The sequence below is a fragment of the Nannospalax galili genome, unplaced genomic scaffold (genome assembly GCF_000622305.1).
Source record: "Nannospalax galili isolate Female #2095 unplaced genomic scaffold, S.galili_v1.0 scaffold473, whole genome shotgun sequence".
NCBI lineage: Eukaryota > Metazoa > Chordata > Mammalia > Rodentia > Spalacidae > Nannospalax > Nannospalax galili.
Window position 1 is genome coordinate 2707013 of NW_008334092.1, and position 19522 is coordinate 2726534.

Genomic DNA, 19522 nt, shown 5'->3' on the forward strand with positions numbered 1-19522 from the left:
GTGTATGTGAGTGCACCTGTGTCGTGCAATGCCATGGAGGTCAGAGTCAGAAGAGGGCTTCAGACTCCCTGGAACTTGAGTTAAGGATGGTTCATAGCTGCCATATGAGTGCTGGGAATCAAACCCGGGTCCTCTGCAAGAGCAGTCAGTGCTCTGAACCACTGAGCCATCTCTCCAGCCCTATTTTTGTTTTTTTTTTGAGACAGGGTTTCCCTGTATCCCCAGCTAACCTGGAACTCACTATGTAGACCAGGCTGGCCTGGAACTCACAGATCCGCTGGCCTCTGCCTCCCTAGTGGTGGGATTAAGGGCGTGTACCACGACTCCTGGCTACCAGTAATGCTTTTATTCAAATATGTACCTCAGCAATTTTAAGGGCTTGTCTGTACATCTGGAAAGCAGTAATGCACACATGTGGGAGCTGTTTGTCTACTCTACTACACATGACACTTTGTGTACATACAGATTTCAAGTATGAGATACAGGCATTAATGTCTTCACACCCAAGAGAAAATGACTGTCTTTACCTTTCTTATAAAAAACAAACAAATCAGAAAACAAACTTTATACAAAGTGCCAGGATGTGTACCTGTCTGACATCCAATGTGCCGTGTATGTGGTTTGCAAGAGGTGGCCTTGGTCTGCGTGACTGGCTTGCACAATAGGCCTTTGTTCTTCAGGAGCTTGGGAATAGGTCTTTGTTCTTCAGGAGCTTGAGAAGATGGACGTTTTGTGGCAGCTGCCTGTGTACTCCCCTAGGTAAAAACAAATTCAGAAACCGGTATCTTATTCATGACTATATTGCAATAATATGAAAGGGGAAGTTACTCTCTGAAAGAGGGCGAAAAAGAAGGTAGTCTGGGGAAAAAATACAAAAAAGACTAATTCCTAATTCTCCTAATCAGCAATAGTTCTGGTCATGATTTTTTAAAAAATATTCCAGGGGTCATAGGTGTAGTACAATGAGAAAGCACTTGCCCAGCAACACATATACACACACATTATTCTGCTGATAAGAATAACTTGCTACTCAGAAAAACTAGATCCAACCTCAGACCCAACAAAAAATATATTCATTATTGATTGAAGATCTCAACAAAAATAAACAAAAATAAACAAGAGAGAAACAAACAAACATGGATGCATAGAAGCAGCATTATTTTTTAAAAATATTTTACTTGTTATTTTTTTAAATTTATGTTTATGCGTATATTGTCTACATGTAGGTGAGGGCACCTGTGTCGTGCGATGCCCGTGGAAGACAGAAGAGGCTTTCTGATCTCCTGGAACTGGAGTTATGGACAGCTGTTAGCTGCCATGTGGGTACTGGGATTCAAACCCCAGTCTTCTGCAAGAACAACCAGTGCTCTTAACCACTGAGCCATACCTCCAGCCCCAGAAGAAGCATTCTTAAAAATAAGATAAAAATAAACTGAAAAAGACTGACACATTTGACTACTGGAAATATAATAAACTTTAGTAGGGCCAGAGCGATGGCTCAGTGTTAAGAACACTGACCACTCATGCCGGGTGTGGTGGCACACCTTTCTTCATAAAACAGAGTGGGAAAACTTATTTAAAACATGTTTTTTGTTGTTGTTTGTTTTGTTGTTGGTTTTTTTTTGTCTTTTTGAGACAGGTTTTTTTTGTCTTTTTGAGACAGGGTCTCCCTGTAGCCCCAGCTGGTCTGGAACTCACTATTATGTAGACCAGGCTGGCCTCGAACTCACAGAGATCCACCTGCTTCTGCCTCCCAAGTGCTGGGACTAAAGGTGTGTGTTAAAACATGTTTATTCACTCAGAAAACATTCACCACATATTTACCACAAGCCAGGCACTGTTCTAAGCCCTAGGGATACAGCAGAAAACAAAAGAGCCTCATTCTTATGAGCTTTACAGCCTAGAGGGAGACACAGAAAGCTAACAAGTGGAACAAAGTGTAACATGTAAATCTAAGTCTAAGAGCTATAAAGAAAAAGTAGGTAAGGGAATGAAGTGAGGCTGCTTGGAGAAGAGTGTGATGTGGGAGTCAACATCTGGGCAGAGATCTCAATTGTTGAAGAGTAAGCCAGGGTCAGGGAGATGGCACACCTAGTGTGTCAGCCAAGCATGACAACCTGTGTTCAATTCGGAGTTCAATTCCCTGGGTCCACATGGTTGGAGAGAACCAGTCCTTTAAGTTGTCCTCTGACTCCCATACAGAATTAAAGAGAAATAAATGTGTGCATACATGACTAGCTGTTCTCTATCCAGACTCAACTTTAAAAACAACCATTGTTCCCAGTTTCTGATATATGTGATGGTCTTTGTAACTAAGTCACTTCTGACTAAAAATGGTAACTCTGAATTATCAGTGCCTCACTCTTGTCACCTAGCAAGATACCATAGAAATATATTTACATAACACTGTAATACACCATCTAGTAACCACCTGCACAGTATTCCATTACTTAAGAATGAGCCATAAGGGGCTGGAGAGATGACTCAGTGGTTACGAGCACTGCTTGCTCTTGAGGAGATTCAATTCCCAGCACCCACATGGCAGTTAACACACGTCCATAACTCCAGTTCCAGGGGATCCTATACCTTCTTCTGACCTTCATGGACATTGCACGACATGGATGTACTAACACACATGCAGGCAATACACTCATACACATAAAATAAAAATAATAAATTTAAAAAAATGAGTCAAATAATTTGAAGAGTTCTTGCTTACTACAAATATTATAAACATTACATATCTTGTGCCATTATAAACAATGCCACAATGCTTATCCTTACATATAAATTCATCCTACATGTGCTGGAGTATCTACAGAATAAAGCTTAAGTATTATTGGGGGTCACAGGCATGTGATTTTAATTCTGGTGATATTGAAAAATTGCTCTTGAAAAAGGTTGGGTCAAATTATGTAGCGATTACAACACACGTGAGCTCACATTCCAATACCCTAGTTAACAGAGTGTTTTACTTTTGGCTGTCTCTCAGTATGTGAATACTTCCCCTACTGTAGTATAGACGGGCATTCTTTATGTGCAACATTACTTACATTTTCTTTCCCATAAACAGTCTACCATACCCTTTGCACTTTCATTTACCTTTGTTTCTACCTACGCATAGTGGTGCACACCCAGAGTCTCAGCACATAGGAGGCTGAGGCAGAAGGATCACTGAGTAAAAGGGCAGTCTCTGTTACATAGTAAAACCCTGTCTCAAAAACAAAACCAACAGCTGGGTATGTTGGCACATGTCTTTAATCCCAGCACCCAGGAGGCAAAGATAGGTGGACCTTTTTGAGACCAAGGTCTACAGAAAACTTCAGTTTTTTTTTTTTTTTTTTTTTCGAATCACAAGAACATTATACTCTTTATAGACTAAAGTGAAAATACTAATCAAAGTTATTTAGTAACACAGTTTACACGACAAGTGAATTACGGAACTACTCCACATGGGGAAAACACATATAGAGCAGCTACATTAAATGAGATGCATTTTCCTAAAAACTCGAATAATTCAAACAAGCATAATTCAAGACAAACTGTCCCATATATATAAAGTAGAAGAGGGATACATTCCCAGAGTGCACATAAGCAGTGTTGTAGTCTGTTAGGAATTATATAGAATACTTTTATAAGTACATGTTAATAATACTTATTAATAACACACTACCATCTTAATTGTACAAGTGTATTTAATGACATAATTATTAATGGTGCAATAACTGAAAAATAATTTAATGTGTAACATGTAATATACAAATATGTACAAGTTAATTGAATGACATTTCATTAACTAATATGCCATCTGAAAATAATTAAGTACAAATTATCATCATCCAACACCATAAATAATGGGAGAGTTAAGAGAAACTAAATTAGAAGCCGGGCTTGGTGGTGCATGCTTTTAATCCCAGCACTTGGGAGGCCAGCTTGGTCTTACATAGCAAGTTCCAGGCCAGCTGGCAGCTGGGGCTACAGGGAGACCCTGTCTCAAAAAGATCAAAAAAAAAGAGAAAGAGAAAAAAAACTAAATTAGGACAAGCTAGCTCTCCATAGTACTGATTACTGGCGAGATTTCTGCTAAAGAATGAATCTAATATGGTTTAAATTTTTTCTCTCACTTTTTCCTCACTAAGCCTTTCGCCTTTCTTGATGTATAGGCACATTTTCCATCTTTTGCCTCACTACTATGGAACAGCAATCCATATTTGGATCATCATGTTCAAAACTAGAAACCGCTGCTAAAATACGATCAACTGCTGAGAGCAGACATAGCTTGCCTGCTCATCTTTATATTAAAATCTCAAAGGGCTTTAAAACTGGAAAGTGAGCAATAACTAATGGTAAACATTTTGTCTTACTGTCACCTCCTTTCTTCTTTAAAAAATGTTATTTTATTTATTATTATTTTTGTGTGTGTATATGATGGGAGGGAACGGGGGGCATATGCATGTCACAGTAGACATGTGAGGCCAGAGGACAACTGTGCGGAGTCAGTTCTCTCCTTCCACCTTTACATGGGTGCCAGGACTCAAACTCAGGTTGTCAGGCTTGTGCAGCAAGCACCTTTACCTGCTGAGCCATCTTGACAGCCAGTCTCCTTTCATTTCATCAAAAATAATTCATGTTCAATGAGCATGGTGGCACACACCTTTAATCCCAGCACTTGGAAGGCAGAGGCGGTAGATCTGTGAGTCTGAGGCCAGCCTGGTCTACATAGCAAGTTCCAGGCCAGCCAGAACTACATAGCGAAAACCTGTCTCAAAAAAAAAAAAAAAAAAAAGTAAAAATTAATGCCTGAATGGCCACAACTTTTTTCTTATTATCCTTGCATAGCTGTAAGATAATTTTTCTGCAGGGCGTGGTGGCACATACCTTGAATCCCAGCACTCAGGAGGCAAAGGCAGGAGGTCTCTGTGAGTTCAAGGCCATCCTGGTCTAAATGGTGAGTTCCAGGCCAGCTGGTGTTACAGGGAGACCCTGTCTCAAACTACCAAAAAAAAAAAAAAAACCATAAAAGATATTTTTTCCAAGCTAAGTGGTTTACCCACTCTACTACTTTGGGGTTTTGAGCATTACCTCTAATACTGTGCAGGATAGATACCTTCTCCTAAATTAGCAGAATGAGATACCACAGCAGTGGTTTGACCACCTTTGTCATCCCCTCTAACTTCTGCTCTCAAGGCACTGAATGTGTGTATACATTTTAGCCCTAGCACCACTACTTCATAACACTTGAATAATATTGTTACATAAGAACAGACTTTTAAGCTGGGCATGGTGGCATACACCTTTAATCCCAGCACTCAGGAGGCAGAGGCAGGCGGATCTCTGTGAGTTCAAGGCCAGCCTGGTCTACATAGTGAGTTCCAGGACAGCTGGGGCTACAGGGAGACCCTGTCTCAAAAAGACCAAAAAAAAAGAAAAGACTTTTAATTATATCAAGAGCTAATGTTAAGATCATAGCACAATGGTCAACAAAATCATTAACTCCAAACCTAACACAGTACTGATGAAGGGTGATGGGAATTCTAGTCTCTAGGTGATGACTGACACTGGGCAACAACAACATAGCCTCTAATCCTTTCAGTCTGCCAGGCTTGAAATGCATTTATGCATTTTTGAATTTTTTTTAATTTGGGGGACACTTCATAATACTTCAAATCTCCCACACAGAGCTTAAATAAATATTCAATTTGTAGTATTTTCAGCCTCACATGGCTCAAAATTACACCAAAGTGAACTACCAAGACTTTCTAGTCTAAAATTAAAATACTTGAATGTAGTAAGAGAAAAATAAGCACAGAAGGAATTAGCAAGTACTTAAACAAATTAAGGAACCTGAATACAACAGCAAAATAAATCCAAAGTAGGTCCTTATCTAGGGTTATACAATACAAAACAGAAAGTCAGGGTATTATTCCACTCTCTGAAAAGAACATGCTGCAAACAGGAAAGTACTTGCACATATATTAGAATATTATAACCACAATGAAAATAAATCCAGTGGTATTATCAGGTAAAATATTAACAGTAAAACTCACAGTTTCAATGATGTTTGCTGCCTCTTTAGGAGCTGCATCTGTTACAAATTAAAATATGTATTATTAGTCCCACAATATACACAAGTAAACATTGAAACTAAGACATTAATTTTCCCTCATTAAGGTGAGTTAGGGTCTAAGCTGGAATTTCTTGAAAAAAATGATCCAAGGAAATGCTATATTAATAATACCTGTGGTACCCAGTGAAGCTGAGCATTCCCTACCTGAGCTCCATCCTACTTTACTAAATGGCTGGTGATAAAGAAGCAGGGAGGGAGCAGAGCTGGGGAGATGGCCCAGTGTGCTTAGTGTACAAGCATGAGGACTGAGTTCAGATCCTCAGAAAACAAACAACAAATAAAGGCCAGGTATGGTTCTACGCATCTGTAACCTCAGCTGAGACAGGATTCCCAGAGTTTGCTGGCTAGCCTAGCCAATCGGTGAGTGCTAGGATCAGTAAAGAGACCCTACTTCAAAAACTAAGGTGAAGGCTAGTGAGACAGTTCAGTGGGTAAAGATGCTTGCCACACAAACCTGACAACCTGACTTTGAGGCCCAGATCCCACTATGGAAGGAGAGGATTGACTCCCAACAGTTGTCTTCTGACCTCTACATGCATGTCCTTGCACTCGCACACCCACACTCATGCACATACATCAAACATACAGACAGACAATGATACTAAATAAAATTTAAAATGAAAAACTAAGGTAGAGAGCAATGAAGACAATTGCTCTAGTTTGTGCCTCCATTTCTATGACAAAACACTGACCAATACCAACTTGGGGAGGAAAGGGTTTATTTGGTTACATCTCCTGGGTCACAGTTCATCAGGGAAGCCCAAGGTAGGACTCAGGCCAGGAACCTAGAAGTAGGAGCTGGAGCACAGGCCACGGAGGAATGCTGCTTACTGGCTTGCTCCCCTGACCCCTGCTCAACCTGCTTTCTTATACAACACAGGCTAACCTGCCCAGGCATGGCACCACCCACGGGGGGCTGGACCCTCCCATATCATTCACTAATCAAGAATATGACCCACAGACATGGCCATAGGCCAGTCCAATGGAGGCAAGTCTCCAACTGAGGCTCCCTCAACCCAGGTGTGTCAAGTTGACACTAAAGCTATTCAGCACAATTGACCCCTTGTCAACTTGACACACAAACACATCACTATTAAACCATAACCTTTCCATTTCTTGTCCCCAAGACACAATGTTAACATTAATATCACAATATAAGACACCAATGTCAACCTTTGGTCTCCACACCCACATTGTCACCCACAAACATACACCACACCACACACACACACGGAAAGCATATTAAAACTGTTCAAATTCTGGCCAGGCATGGTGGCACATGCCTTTAATCCCAGCACTTGAGAGGCAGAGGCAGGTGGGTCTCTGTGAAATCAAGGCTGGCCTGGTCTCCATATTGAGTTCCAGGTCAGCTTGGGCTCCAGGGAGACCCTTTCTCAAAAAGACAAAAAAAAAAAAGTTCAAGTTCTTAAATTTTTAACCATGTATATTTATACTTTTTTTTTTTTTTCCAACCCCTATCGCCTTGCATACTAGCCACTCACCCTGTATCTCTGGGTATACACATTTCCTCATATAAAGAAACACAGTACCAATAAGAACTCTTAGACAAAGCAATGCTTACCTCTATCTTCTAGCCAAATGCCTCTATATCAAGCCATACCTGTTAAAACGTTGTAAGTGTTCCCTATGGGCTGGGCAGCAGGTACTTTGGCCAATGACATCACATTGGTTATAACCGGTGTTGTAACTACCCTTGGAGAAGGGAGTGCCATCAAAGCAGCTTGTGCCTTAGGAATAATTACTGGTGCTGGCTTTGGGAGCACAAATACTAAAATATAGAAATGATACAGGGATTAGAATGGCTCCTGTGCAAGGAAAACAAGCAAATCCACGAAGTATTCCATTCAAAAAAGGGAAAAAAATAAATACTGATTAAAGTAAACAAAAAAGTTACAGATAGTATAAACAAAAGGGTCATATACAGGAAAAAAAAATCTGTTTAGCAAGTAGTTTTTTGGAAGAATACAAATATCTAACTCTGTGCAACATTACCTGGTTGACATTGGTAAAGTTAGTGTTCACTGAGATCTAAAAGGGGCCTGATTCTGTAATTCTAAGTTTCAAATTAGGGGCTGGAGAGATGGCTTGGTGGTTAAGAGCACTGACAGCTCTTGCAGAGGACTCAGGTCAGGTTCAATTCCCACATGGCGGATACCAACTGTCCTTAACTCCAGTTCCAGGGGAATCCGAAGTCCTCTTCTGACCTCTGTGGCATTGCACGACACGGGTGCACTCACATACATGCAGGTACACACAAAATAAAAGTAATAAATAAAATATATTTTTTAAATTTTTCATAAAAAGGTGTTTTGTATGAAATACACAAAAAATCAGTTAAAATGTTTAATGAGTTAATTTTTAAAAATCTCTTCATGTATTTCAAGTACCAAGTTTTTTAAAAATCTGTAAAATTTCGAAGCCACCATGTAGACCAGGCTGGCCTTGAACTCACAGAGATCTGCCTGCCTCTGCCTCCTGAGTGCTGGAATTAAAGGTGTGTGCCACCACGACTGGATAACATAACAACTTTAAAAAAAATACTTTTATTTTATATAAAAAATTATATATATAAATATATAAAATATGTATTTTTATGTGTATGCATTTATTGCCTACACATATGCGTGTATGTAAGTGCACCCGTGTCATGCAATGCCCCCGGAGGTCAGAAGAGGGCGTCAGATCCTGGAACTGGAGTACAGACAGTTAGCTGCCATGTGGGTGCTGGGATTCAAACCTGGATCTTCTACAAGAACAGCCAGTGTTCTTAACTGCTGAGCCATCTCTCTAGCCCCAACATGACAACTTTTACACATTGCTGAAAGAGCCATGTAACACTGTTTTTGTTTTTTTCTTGTTTTAGTTAGCATTAAAAAATAATAGGTTCCAGCATGATATTTTCATATACAGCACTGCATTTTGCTAATATTCAAACCCCACATTATCTTCCCATGTACCCTCTCCCTGTCACCTTTGTCCCCCCACAAATAGTTCTTCTGCTAGATGTGACAAATTCTACATTTCTACAAAGAAAACACACAGTATTTGTCTTTCTTTTTTCCCTTCCATCCATTTAGACCTCCTCCTCCCCTGACATAGTCCCCCTTCTAGTAACACTGGTTTATCCTCAGCTACATTAGAAAATGAATACTCTACCACCAACCTGAGTGGTGACAAGGAAGAGATGGCACCTGACACATATACTTAATAGAGTAAAAAGGTGAACAGAGCCAATTACAAGAAGTCAAAGCACATGGATTCTGTCAGTTAAGTAGCATTTCAGATTTTGATCAGAGACCACAATATCCAGTGCTTCTGAATGATTCCTCAGAAAGTACCTGAGAGGATAACACTTTAAGAATATCCCATACATCTATTCTTCTGAACATTTTGACCACATTAGCTGTCCTACTTATAAAATTATTTTACTTTAACCAGAAAAAACTTTGCTACCCAGGAAGAACTGGTCTACTTTATTTTTCCTAAGATAATTAATGTGCTGCTCTTTCCTTAGCTATAAGCAAGCCCTAAGTCAAATCTCCACCAGCCAAGGCAGCAGTATTAACACACTCATATCCTCTCTCCGTGTTTGCCTGCCTTATTTTTACTTCTAATTTATTAACTGAGTAGTATGTCTCTCTTAGGGTAAATTACCTATGCAAAACCAATCAAAATAAATTTTACCATAAAATCATTATGTATATATTTCATAATTTCTTGGTAGGTTTAATTATGACAACAAAAAGCATTAATAAATTTTCCCTCAAGGAATGTAACTAAGGATACTTAAAAAAAATTGAGGAAATCCAAGTTATTTGTATCTAATGAAATTTTGTTTTGAATTGTACAATCTTCAACTGTGTGTGTTGACAGACTATCCTACCACTGAAATTAAAAGACCCCAGAAGTCAAGTTTCATTTTACCTTTCTTTGGTGGAAATGGGTCATTCGTACTATATTGATGGCAAAACTTCAAGACACAAAACAGGTTACAGAAATGCTTGATGTCCCCTCGCCATTTTAAGGACTCACTTAGCTTACCCTGCCGTTTGCAACCATCACACTTGGCCATCTGAGAAGGAAAAAGACAAGGGAGGATTAAAACTATCAAATCATGAAAATATTAATTATAAACCAGACGCACTATAAAAACAGTGTATACAAGTTAAGTAAGACCACAAAATCTGAGCAGGGGGTTGTGGCGTACACCTTTAATCCCAACACTCAATAGGCAGAGGCTGGTAGATCTCTGTGAATTCAGGCCATCCTGGTCTACATAGTGAGTTCCAGGACAGCTGGGGCTACAGGAAAACCCTGTCTCAAAAAGACCAAAAAACTAACTAAATAAAAAGTTTCTTTATTTCTAATTACTAACGAAATAATATAAAAGACAGGTTCTTATTTTAGAAGATTGAGAAGGAACATCTAGCAGTAGAAAGAAAATGGGCTCTGGAGTCATAAAGACTTTGATTTACTCTCAACGGTCCAATTAAGCACCCTTTGTCTTCAGCACTGCAGTTGGCCCCCGGCCTTACAATGATTAAAATGCATTCTTTTCCTCTCCAAGAAAATCACATTTAGGGGTGAGGTAGGCAGGAACACAATGATTCTGCTGGAGTGCTGCTCCAGGTCCACCTCCTTATCATGTACCAGCTTCCACCAAGCATGGTGCTAAGCTCTCTGGACTACAAGCTTTTTCTTTATTTATAAACTGGCAACAATACACCTAACTTTTGGGACTGTCATCAGGATTAAACAAAGCAACACTGAAGGAGCATCAGATCTGTACTTTTGGTTCCATTAACTACGACTATCACTATTAGCCTTTCAAATATGAAAAAGTAGGTAAGTCAGTTTGTCACTTGACCTATGAAGTGAGAACAAGATCTTACTTCAGACTCCTCAGGGTAACCTGAATGAGAGAGCCATCTAAGGCAAAGTTACGTAAACATCTAACCTGACAGTTACAAACAAGGTTAGCTCCTTTATCAGAAAGAAACAAAGCAAGGGAAAAAGCACATACCCTTAATTGACAACAAAATCTCAGGCTACAGATACAGCTCAGTGGCAGAACATTTGTCCAGCATGCATGAGGTCCTAAGTCCAATCCCCAGTATCAGGGTAGGGTAGAGGAAGGGACATCCAAAAATCCTCAGCTCTAAACACATATTTTTCATATAATTTGAACATATTTTAAGTTCAAAATGATTAGCACTAATTTCAGAAAGGAAAGGGAAAAAAAGCATGTCATGTTTACCTGATAAAACAGAACTGTAAATTTGGACATGCAATCTTCACAACAAAACACTTCTAGCTTGCCCTCCAAACGATTTTCTACAAAATTTGCAGATGTCTGTGAACAGTAACTGCACATCTTACAGTAGTTTCCCCATCTTTCTCCAAAGTCTCGAGCAGAGAGGAACTTGCAAACTAACCACCAGAGGATGAAAGGAAGAAAACAAATTCACATTAACTTCAAGGAGGTGACGTGTGTGTCTGTGGTATTTTTTTGTTTTTATTTATTATTTTAAAAGTGAGTGTATTGTTTATATGTATGTAAGTGAACTCGTGTTGTGCACTGCTTGTAGAGGTCAGAGGAGGGTGTCTGATCTCTTGAAACAGGAATTTCAGACAACTGTTAACTGCCATGTGGGTGCTACAAACCAAATCTGGGTCCTCTACAGGAGCAGTCAGTGCTCTTAACTGCTGAGCCATCTCTCTAGGCCTCTCTACGGTGTTTTTAAGTTGATTTCTAGACAGGTATGGTGATGCATGCCTGTAATCCCAGCACTTGGAATGTGGACACAGGAGGATTAGAAATTCAAGACCAGTCTCAGTTGTTCCCAGTTGGACTAGGCTACAAAGATGCTGCCTCAAAAACAAAAATAAAAACCAACCAGGCTTGTTGGCACACACTTAATCCCCACACTCAGACATAAGGCAAAGATAGGCAGATCTCTGTGAGTCTGAGGCTAGCCTGGTCTACATGGCAAGTCCCTGGTCATCCAGAGCTACATAGTGAGACCCTATCTCAAAAAAAAACCAAACAAAAGAAACATTAGAGCCTCTAGAAGATAAGCATGACCATAACAACCATGTACTCTGTAGGTGAACCTCTTGTTTTACCTTCACTACAGAATGGCTTGTCTACTCCTGAAAATCGCACAGTCTCCTTTATGATTTTCTGCAGCTTACAGTAGTCACACAATGCCATAACTTTATTTTCCTTTTTGTACTGATCAGAGCAAGTCTTGCCACAAAACAGAAACATCCTACCCTGCAAAGAAAAAACAAAAAAGTCATTAATATCTAACTAAGCTTGGTGGCCCATGCCTTTAATCCCAGCACTCGAGAGGCAGAGGCAGGTGGATCTCTGTGAGTTCCAGGCCAGCCTGGTCTACATAGTGAGTTCCAGGATAGCTGGGGCTACAAGGAGACCCTGTCTCAATCCCAGCACTTGGGAGGCAGAGGCAGGTGGATCTTTGTGAGTTCGAGGCCAGCCTGGTCTACATAGTGAATTCCAGAACAGCTGGGGCTACAAGGAGACCCTGTTTCAAAAAATACAGAAAAAAAGAAATCCTACTCTAGGGCTGGAGAGATGGCTCAGCAGTTAAGAACACTGGTTGTTTGCAGAAGACCTGGGTTCGAATCCCAGCACCCACATGGCAGCTAACAACTGTAACTCCAGTCCCAGGGTATCTAACAGCCTCTTCTGACCTCCACAGGCATTGCACGACATGGGTACCTGGGTGCACTTACCTACATGCAGGCAATACATGCATACACATAAAATAAAAATAATAAATAAATTTTTTTTAAAGTTAAAAAAAAAAAAAAAGAAATTCTACTCTAGACCAGTGAGATGGCTCAGGGATAAAGACACTTGCTGCCAAGCCTGATGACCTCCCAGACCCTGCATGGTATAGAAGGTTGCACTCTAACCTCCACATGCACACTGCAGCATGTGGATGTACACAGATACATACACATGCATACACACACACAGAGTTTTTTTAAAAAACACCAACACAAACTGAAAACCTGTCAAAGATGAAAAAACAGAATATTCTTACTGGGTGGTTTATGCCCAATCCCTGCCAGGATGCCTCTTTACCTTGTAGAAAAGCAGCTCTGGTTTGGTGATAAACAGGTGGTTACACTGCTGACACTTGAGCTTCATGAATGTATGGGTTAAGGCAATCTGCTGAGATTGCTCAGCAAGTGTCTCCAGAGCAGCTGCGGCAGGTCCACTAATGGGGCTGCTGAAGGAAGAGTGTGGGGCACCAAAGGCCTTGTCACCTTCTGTTGATACCGTGGACTCCAAGGGTGGGGTCGTAAGCTCTTGGCCCTGAGATGAGGGTGCTGATGAAGACTTTGTTCCCTCTGGCTTGTTTAATACATTCTAAATGAACAAAAAGCAAAGAGTTTATCAAATGAAAAATAATGCAACTTAATCATTTTAAATTTCCTCATTTTAACAAATTAAGTCTACCAGAGTATTTTTTTGAGATTTTACTTCGAACAGAATCTCAGTGGCATACTTTAAGAATGAGACTAAAAAATGAAACATTCAAAGGCTAAGGACTAGTATAAAGACTCCAGCGTTATTTCCCCCAGGTGCCTTCCTCAGGCCCTGCACATGTCACCAACCAACTCCTGCTAGCTAGTGTGACAGTGGATACACCAAGCATCCTGTCATCCAGGAAAATGAAGAAATTCTTTATTTTTGCCATATATTGCAGAGAGGGACGAGAAATGGGACAAGAAAGTGTCTACAACTCCATGCCAAGAATCATTAGGTTTCTGGACTAGGACACAAGAGCCTCAACTGGCTTTTATTCTTCCCTATACAACCTTTGGAACCACATTCTAGCTTCTATTCCTTTGAAAAGAAGAGCATCAGAATCAGTGTGATGACATGTGACTGTAATCCTAACACTTCAGAGGTAGAGACAGGAAGATCTGGAGTTCTAAGGCCAGCCTGGGCTATAGTATGAGATCCTATGAAAAAAAAAATTTTTTTTTTAATTAAAAAAAAAAAAAAGAGCCAGGTGTGGTAGCACACGCCTTTGATCCCAGCATGTGGGAGGCAGAGGCAAGTGGATCTCGTGAGTTCAAGGCCAGCCTGGTCTACATAGTGAGTTCTAGGACAGCTGGGGCTACAGGGAGACTCTGTCTCAAAAAGACCAAAAAAAGAAAAAAATCAGGAAAGAAGAGCACCAAGAGGAAGAAGTGGAAGGAGGCAAGGGCAGCTGGGATAGGAACCCTGAGAATAAGAAAGCCCAGCACCTGGGCTCAAACATTTTATCAGAAGACCTCTGAAACCCTGGTTGAACAGACTATTTTTCCCCCTTACCCTAAATTCAAACTTCTAAGACTAGACTACACATGCCTGTAGTCCCATAACTCTGGAGACAGAGGCAGGATGACTGCCTTGAGTTCTCGGCCAGCTTGGCCTACACAGTAAGTTCTAGGCCTGTGTGGAAGATGTAGTAAGAGTATCTCAAAAAAAGAAAAAGAAAAGAAAAGACAAAGACTGGACATGGCAGGTCATGCCCTTAATCCCAACATTTGAGAGGCAGAGGCAGGTAGAAGATCTCTGTGAGATAGAGGCCAGCCTGATCTACACAGTAACACAGCGAGTTCTAGGCCAGCTGGAGCTACAGGGAGACCAAAAGAAGAAAAAAAAAAAAAAAAAAAAAAAAAAAAAGGCAGGCGAGAAGGAGAGCTGGTTAAAGGTGCTTGCTGCCAATCCTGACAACCTGAGTTCAATTCCCAGGGTCTACAAGAAGAGAACCAACTCTCAAAAGTTGTCCTTTTACCCCTGTAACCATGCCAGCACACTCAAACAAGCATGTACACACACAAACACTAAATAAATGTAATTTTTAAAAAAATGTTAATCTTTCAGGCAGGGTGTGGTGGTGCATGCCTTTAATTCCACCACTCAGGAGGCAGAGGCAGGCTGATCTCTTTGAGTATGAGGTCAGCCTGATCTACACAGCAAGACCAGCCAGGGCTACATGGTGAGAGCCTATCTCAAAAACCAAAACAAACAAAAAATCTTTTATAGCATTCTGCCATAGATCAATGCCTAAGAAACCAGAGAGATAAAATACCACTGTACATCATACCTGGAAAGCCACCACACAGTTGGAGCTACAGAAGCTATAAATAGTTCCATTTGACATGACTAGGTGATACTGAGGGTTTGTTGAGGTTTTACAACTATGACACAAAACCTGGAGACCTTAATGACAAAAATAAGAAACAATGAATGTTATCCACATGAGAAATGATCCAAAAACGTAGTAGTAGAAAGAAGGGGGAAAAAAATCAAATACTCAGCACAGCCTCTCCTGGTAGGCTCGGGAACTGGCTCCCAGACTCCCCAAGGAGACCAAAAGCTGCAGACAGATACTCAAGCCTCTTCTATAAAATGGTACCAAAGTATTTTTGTGTCAGCTCCTTATATCCTCTCTAGCATTCTTTTATAATATCTAGATTACCTAGAATACCTAATAAAATGTAAATGTCACATAAATGGTTGATATATGGTATTACTTTGGGAATTATACACATTATCTCCTGAATGTCTTTGAGATGTAGTTGGTTGAAGCATGGATGGAGAACCTATGGGTGTAGAACCTATGGATGGAGAACCTATGGATGGAGAACCTATGGGTGTAGAACCTGTGGATGGAGAACCTATGGGTGTAGAACCTATGGATGGAGAACCTATGGATGGAGAACCTATGGATGGAGATTGAGATGTAGATGGAGAACCTATGGGTGGAGAACCTATGGGTGGAGAACCTATGGATGGAGAACCTATGGATGGAGAACCTATGGATGGAGAAGGTCAACTGTGTCATAAAAAATATCAAAGAATTTTACAGTCATCTGTCAATCGAACAACAACTAACCTCAATGAACTCCTACTTATCACAAAGCTAACTTAGGGCTAGAAAGATGGCATGGTTAAAGGCTAAGGCTAACAACCAAAAACCAAACTTAAAACTTGATAATTATGATGTGTGTGTTAGTGCACACCTTTAACCCCAGCACTCGGGAGGCAGAGGCAGGAGGCTGTCTGTAAGATGGAGGCCAGTCTAGTCTACAAAGACAATTCCAGCCTAGCTGCTACTATAGGGAGCAAAAACAAAGAAACCTTAAATTATCTTTATTTTCTTCTTACCTATGAAACTATGAAATACATTCTACACAAAGAATATCAATGAAAAATAATTTTCACTTAATTATTAGTTCATCAAAAGTAAGTCAATCTTGGGTTTTTAACCATATAAATAAATTTAGTTTATAACAAAATAAAAGAACAGCAGTTATAATCATGTTTAACGTGTTACTAAATCCCTAACTTTATCAACTGTAATCATTACCTGAGGACAGAACAGTCTTAACTCTGGAAGCAGATAAACAGTTAGCAGAGCAGAAAAGCTCTGCTTTTCCTGAGTCATCTATAGTCTCAATCATCTCAGTTGAGGGCCTCAACGATTTCCCCGGGGCACAGGGAGCTGGCTGTGCTGAATTCTGTTAAGACAACAAGTAACAGATAGCAGTGTTTGAACAAAAGGGAGTTACAGTATTGGGGTGCGTGTGTGTGCGCGTGCGTGCGTGTGCGTGTGTGTGTGTGTGTGTGTGTGTGTGTGTGTAAAGGTTTGCTATGCAAGCATAAGGCCCTAAGTTCAGATCTCCAGAACCCACATAAAGCCAGACACAATAGCACATATCTGAAACCCCAGTGCTCCTCTGGCCCCTGGGAGACAGACAAGAGAATTCTTGGAACCTCACCAGCCTAGTCTGGTATACATAGCCATGAATAGAGACCCTACTTCAATTAAAGTGGAAGGCAAGGACAAACACCCAGTGTCCTCTGACCTCTATACACATGCCATGGCATGCATACTCCAGCACTCGTACACACATACACATTGTTCTAGTTTGTTTCTCCATTGCTGTGACAAAACATTCAGACCAATACCAACTTGAGGAGGAAAGGGTTTATTCAGCTCTTATCTCCCAGGTCACAGTTCCAAGGTAGGAACTCAGGGCAGGAGCTGAATCAACTGAGATGACTGAGACTACAGATGACTCAGGAAACGCACAGGCCATGGAGGAATACTGTTTACTGGCTTGCTCTCCAGGCCTGTGCTCAGTCTGCTTCCTTATACAATACAACAATACAGAACAACCTGCCCACGCTGGACCCTCCCACAACACTCAAAAATCAAGAAATACTCCCACAGACATGGCCACAGGCCAGTTCAATGGAGGCAATTTTCCAGTTGAGGCGTCCTTTCCCAGGTGTGTCAGGTTGACAACTAAAGCTGTCCAGCACACAAAGATTAAAAAGAGAAAAACTACCTACAACTTCTACCTTTGGTTGAAATACTTGCACATGACAATAAGATCACACTACAGATTAGACATTTCTGAAATCTGAAATATGGAAAAATTAATTTATTTCAGAAAATAATAAAGTATCAGCAGGTGTGATGGCAAACATCTGTAATTCCAAGACAGGAGACTCAGGCAAGAGGACCAGAAGTTCAATGCCAGTTTAGACTGCATAGCAAGTTCCAGGCCAGCACAGGATACACAGAGAGAAAATGTCTCAAATGAGTAAATAAAAATGAATAACTGGGTGTGGTGGCACATGCCGTTAATCCCAGCACTCGGGAAGCAGATGCAGGCAGATCTCTATGGTCTACATATCCAGTTCCAGGCCAGCTACGTATCTCCCCAGGATACAGGGAGACCCTATATCTCAAAAAGACCAAAAAAAAAAAGAACAAAATCAATGAAAAAATACAACTGGGGGCTGGAGAGAGAGATCACTTGGTAAAGTGCTTGCCTTGTAAGCATGAGGACAAGTTCAACCCCAGAACCCATGTAAAAAGTTCCACACATGATGGCACACACCTGTAATCCAAGCACTGGGGAGGCAGAGACAGGCAGATCTTTGGAGCTCACTACCCAGCCAGGGTAGCCTACTCAGAGAGCTCCACTAAGAGTAAGAGATCCTGTCTAAAAAGAAAAAAAGGTGGATGACGACAGAGGAACAATACCCAAGGCTGTCCTTTGGCTTATAGACACACACACACACACACACACAAATACAGCCAGTATGAGGTATGCCAGTACTATAGGGAGGAGGCAGGAGGATCAGGAATCTAAGGGCAGCCTCAGCTACAAAACTAAAGGAAGTACTCAGATGTTTTAATAACAAAACACACTAGATCTCCCAGCAGGAAAGAAAATGGTAAGGAAATACAAGCTATGAAGCGTCACAAAATCTGTCTAGTAAAGAGAAACTTTGTTTATGTACTTGAAAGAGAATAACACCAATAACAAAATTAGGAACGGAACTGATTTTAGAGCATACATCAAATAGCATGAATTATTTCCTGTGAATGTAGTGACTGGACTGGCAAAAGTGGCAATTCCTACAAAATGAGACACTTCTCAATGATGAATATACATTTCCAGCTGCTCAGAGGAATTAACAAATCAAGATCTGCCTGATTCTGCCTCCCAAGTGCTAGGATTAAAGGTGTGCGATATCATGCTGGGCCCTACACTGACTGTTCTTGCAGAGGACCTGCATTTGGTTCCCAGCACCCATATGGTGGCTAACAACCATCTGTAACTACAGTTCCAGGGAATCTGATGCTCTCTTCTGGCCTCCAAGGGCATTGCACACATGTGGTACACTTACATACATGCAGACAAAACACTCATGCACATAAAAATTTTTTTAATTAAAAAAAAATTGCTAAGTAAAAAAATTGTGTTTATGTGTGTGCAGGTGCATGAGTATGGCATGCACATGCGTGTGGAAGCCAGGGGACAAATCTGGGTGCCACTTCTCAGGTGTCAATCACCTGAGAAAGGGACTATTACTGGCCTGGCAGTTACCAAGTAGGCAATGCTGGCTGGCCAGTGATCCCAGGGATATACCTTTCTCCACTGGGATTACAAATGTACACCACCATATCCAATTTTATGTGGGTTCTGGTAATGGAATTCAGGTCCTCATGTTTACAAGCACTTTATCAACTGAGCTATCTCCTGAGGACCTAAAAAATTCCATAATCGTTTACATCCTTTATAAGAATTACTTAAGGGGCTAGAAAGATGGCTCAGCCATCAGGTTAAGAACACTGGTTGTTCTTGCAGAAAACCCAGGTTAGAATCCCAGCACCCACATGGTAACTAACACTGTCCATAACTCCAGTCCCAGGGGATCTGACAGCCTCTCCTGACCTCCACAGGCATTGCATGACACGGGTGCACTTACCTACATGCAGGCAATACACACATAACATAAAATAAAAATAAAAATTAAATTAA

At 40.7% G+C, this 19522-nt stretch overlaps 1 protein-coding gene and 1 non-coding gene across 4 annotated transcripts in view; one reads left to right on the plus strand and one right to left on the minus strand.

Moving 5' to 3' along the window:
* Positions 1-19522, minus strand: part of Zmym6 (zinc finger MYM-type containing 6) — a 38175-nt gene that overhangs the window by 6654 nt on the left and 11999 nt on the right. For 2 of the 3 annotated variants that reach the window (XM_029561697.1, XM_008829238.3), the window contains exons 6-14: positions 16549-16699; positions 15283-15398; positions 13263-13550; positions 12275-12425; positions 11406-11578; positions 10073-10220; positions 7749-7916; positions 6048-6085; positions 590-755 (exon numbers count right to left, since the gene is read on the minus strand). In XM_029561697.1, the coding sequence (XP_029417557.1) occupies positions 590-755; positions 6048-6085; positions 7749-7916; positions 10073-10220; positions 11406-11578; positions 12275-12425; positions 13263-13550; positions 15283-15398; positions 16549-16699 (1399 nt within the window). The remainder of the gene's footprint in view (positions 1-589; positions 756-6047; positions 6086-7748; positions 7917-10072; positions 10221-11405; positions 11579-12274; positions 12426-13262; positions 13551-15282; positions 15399-16548; positions 16700-19522) is intronic. The other variant, XM_029561698.1, reaches the window with a different exon arrangement.
* LOC115069621 lies at positions 7893-7998 on the plus strand. The gene has a single exon (XR_003848876.1). It is a non-coding gene; the product is annotated as a U6 spliceosomal RNA (small nuclear RNA).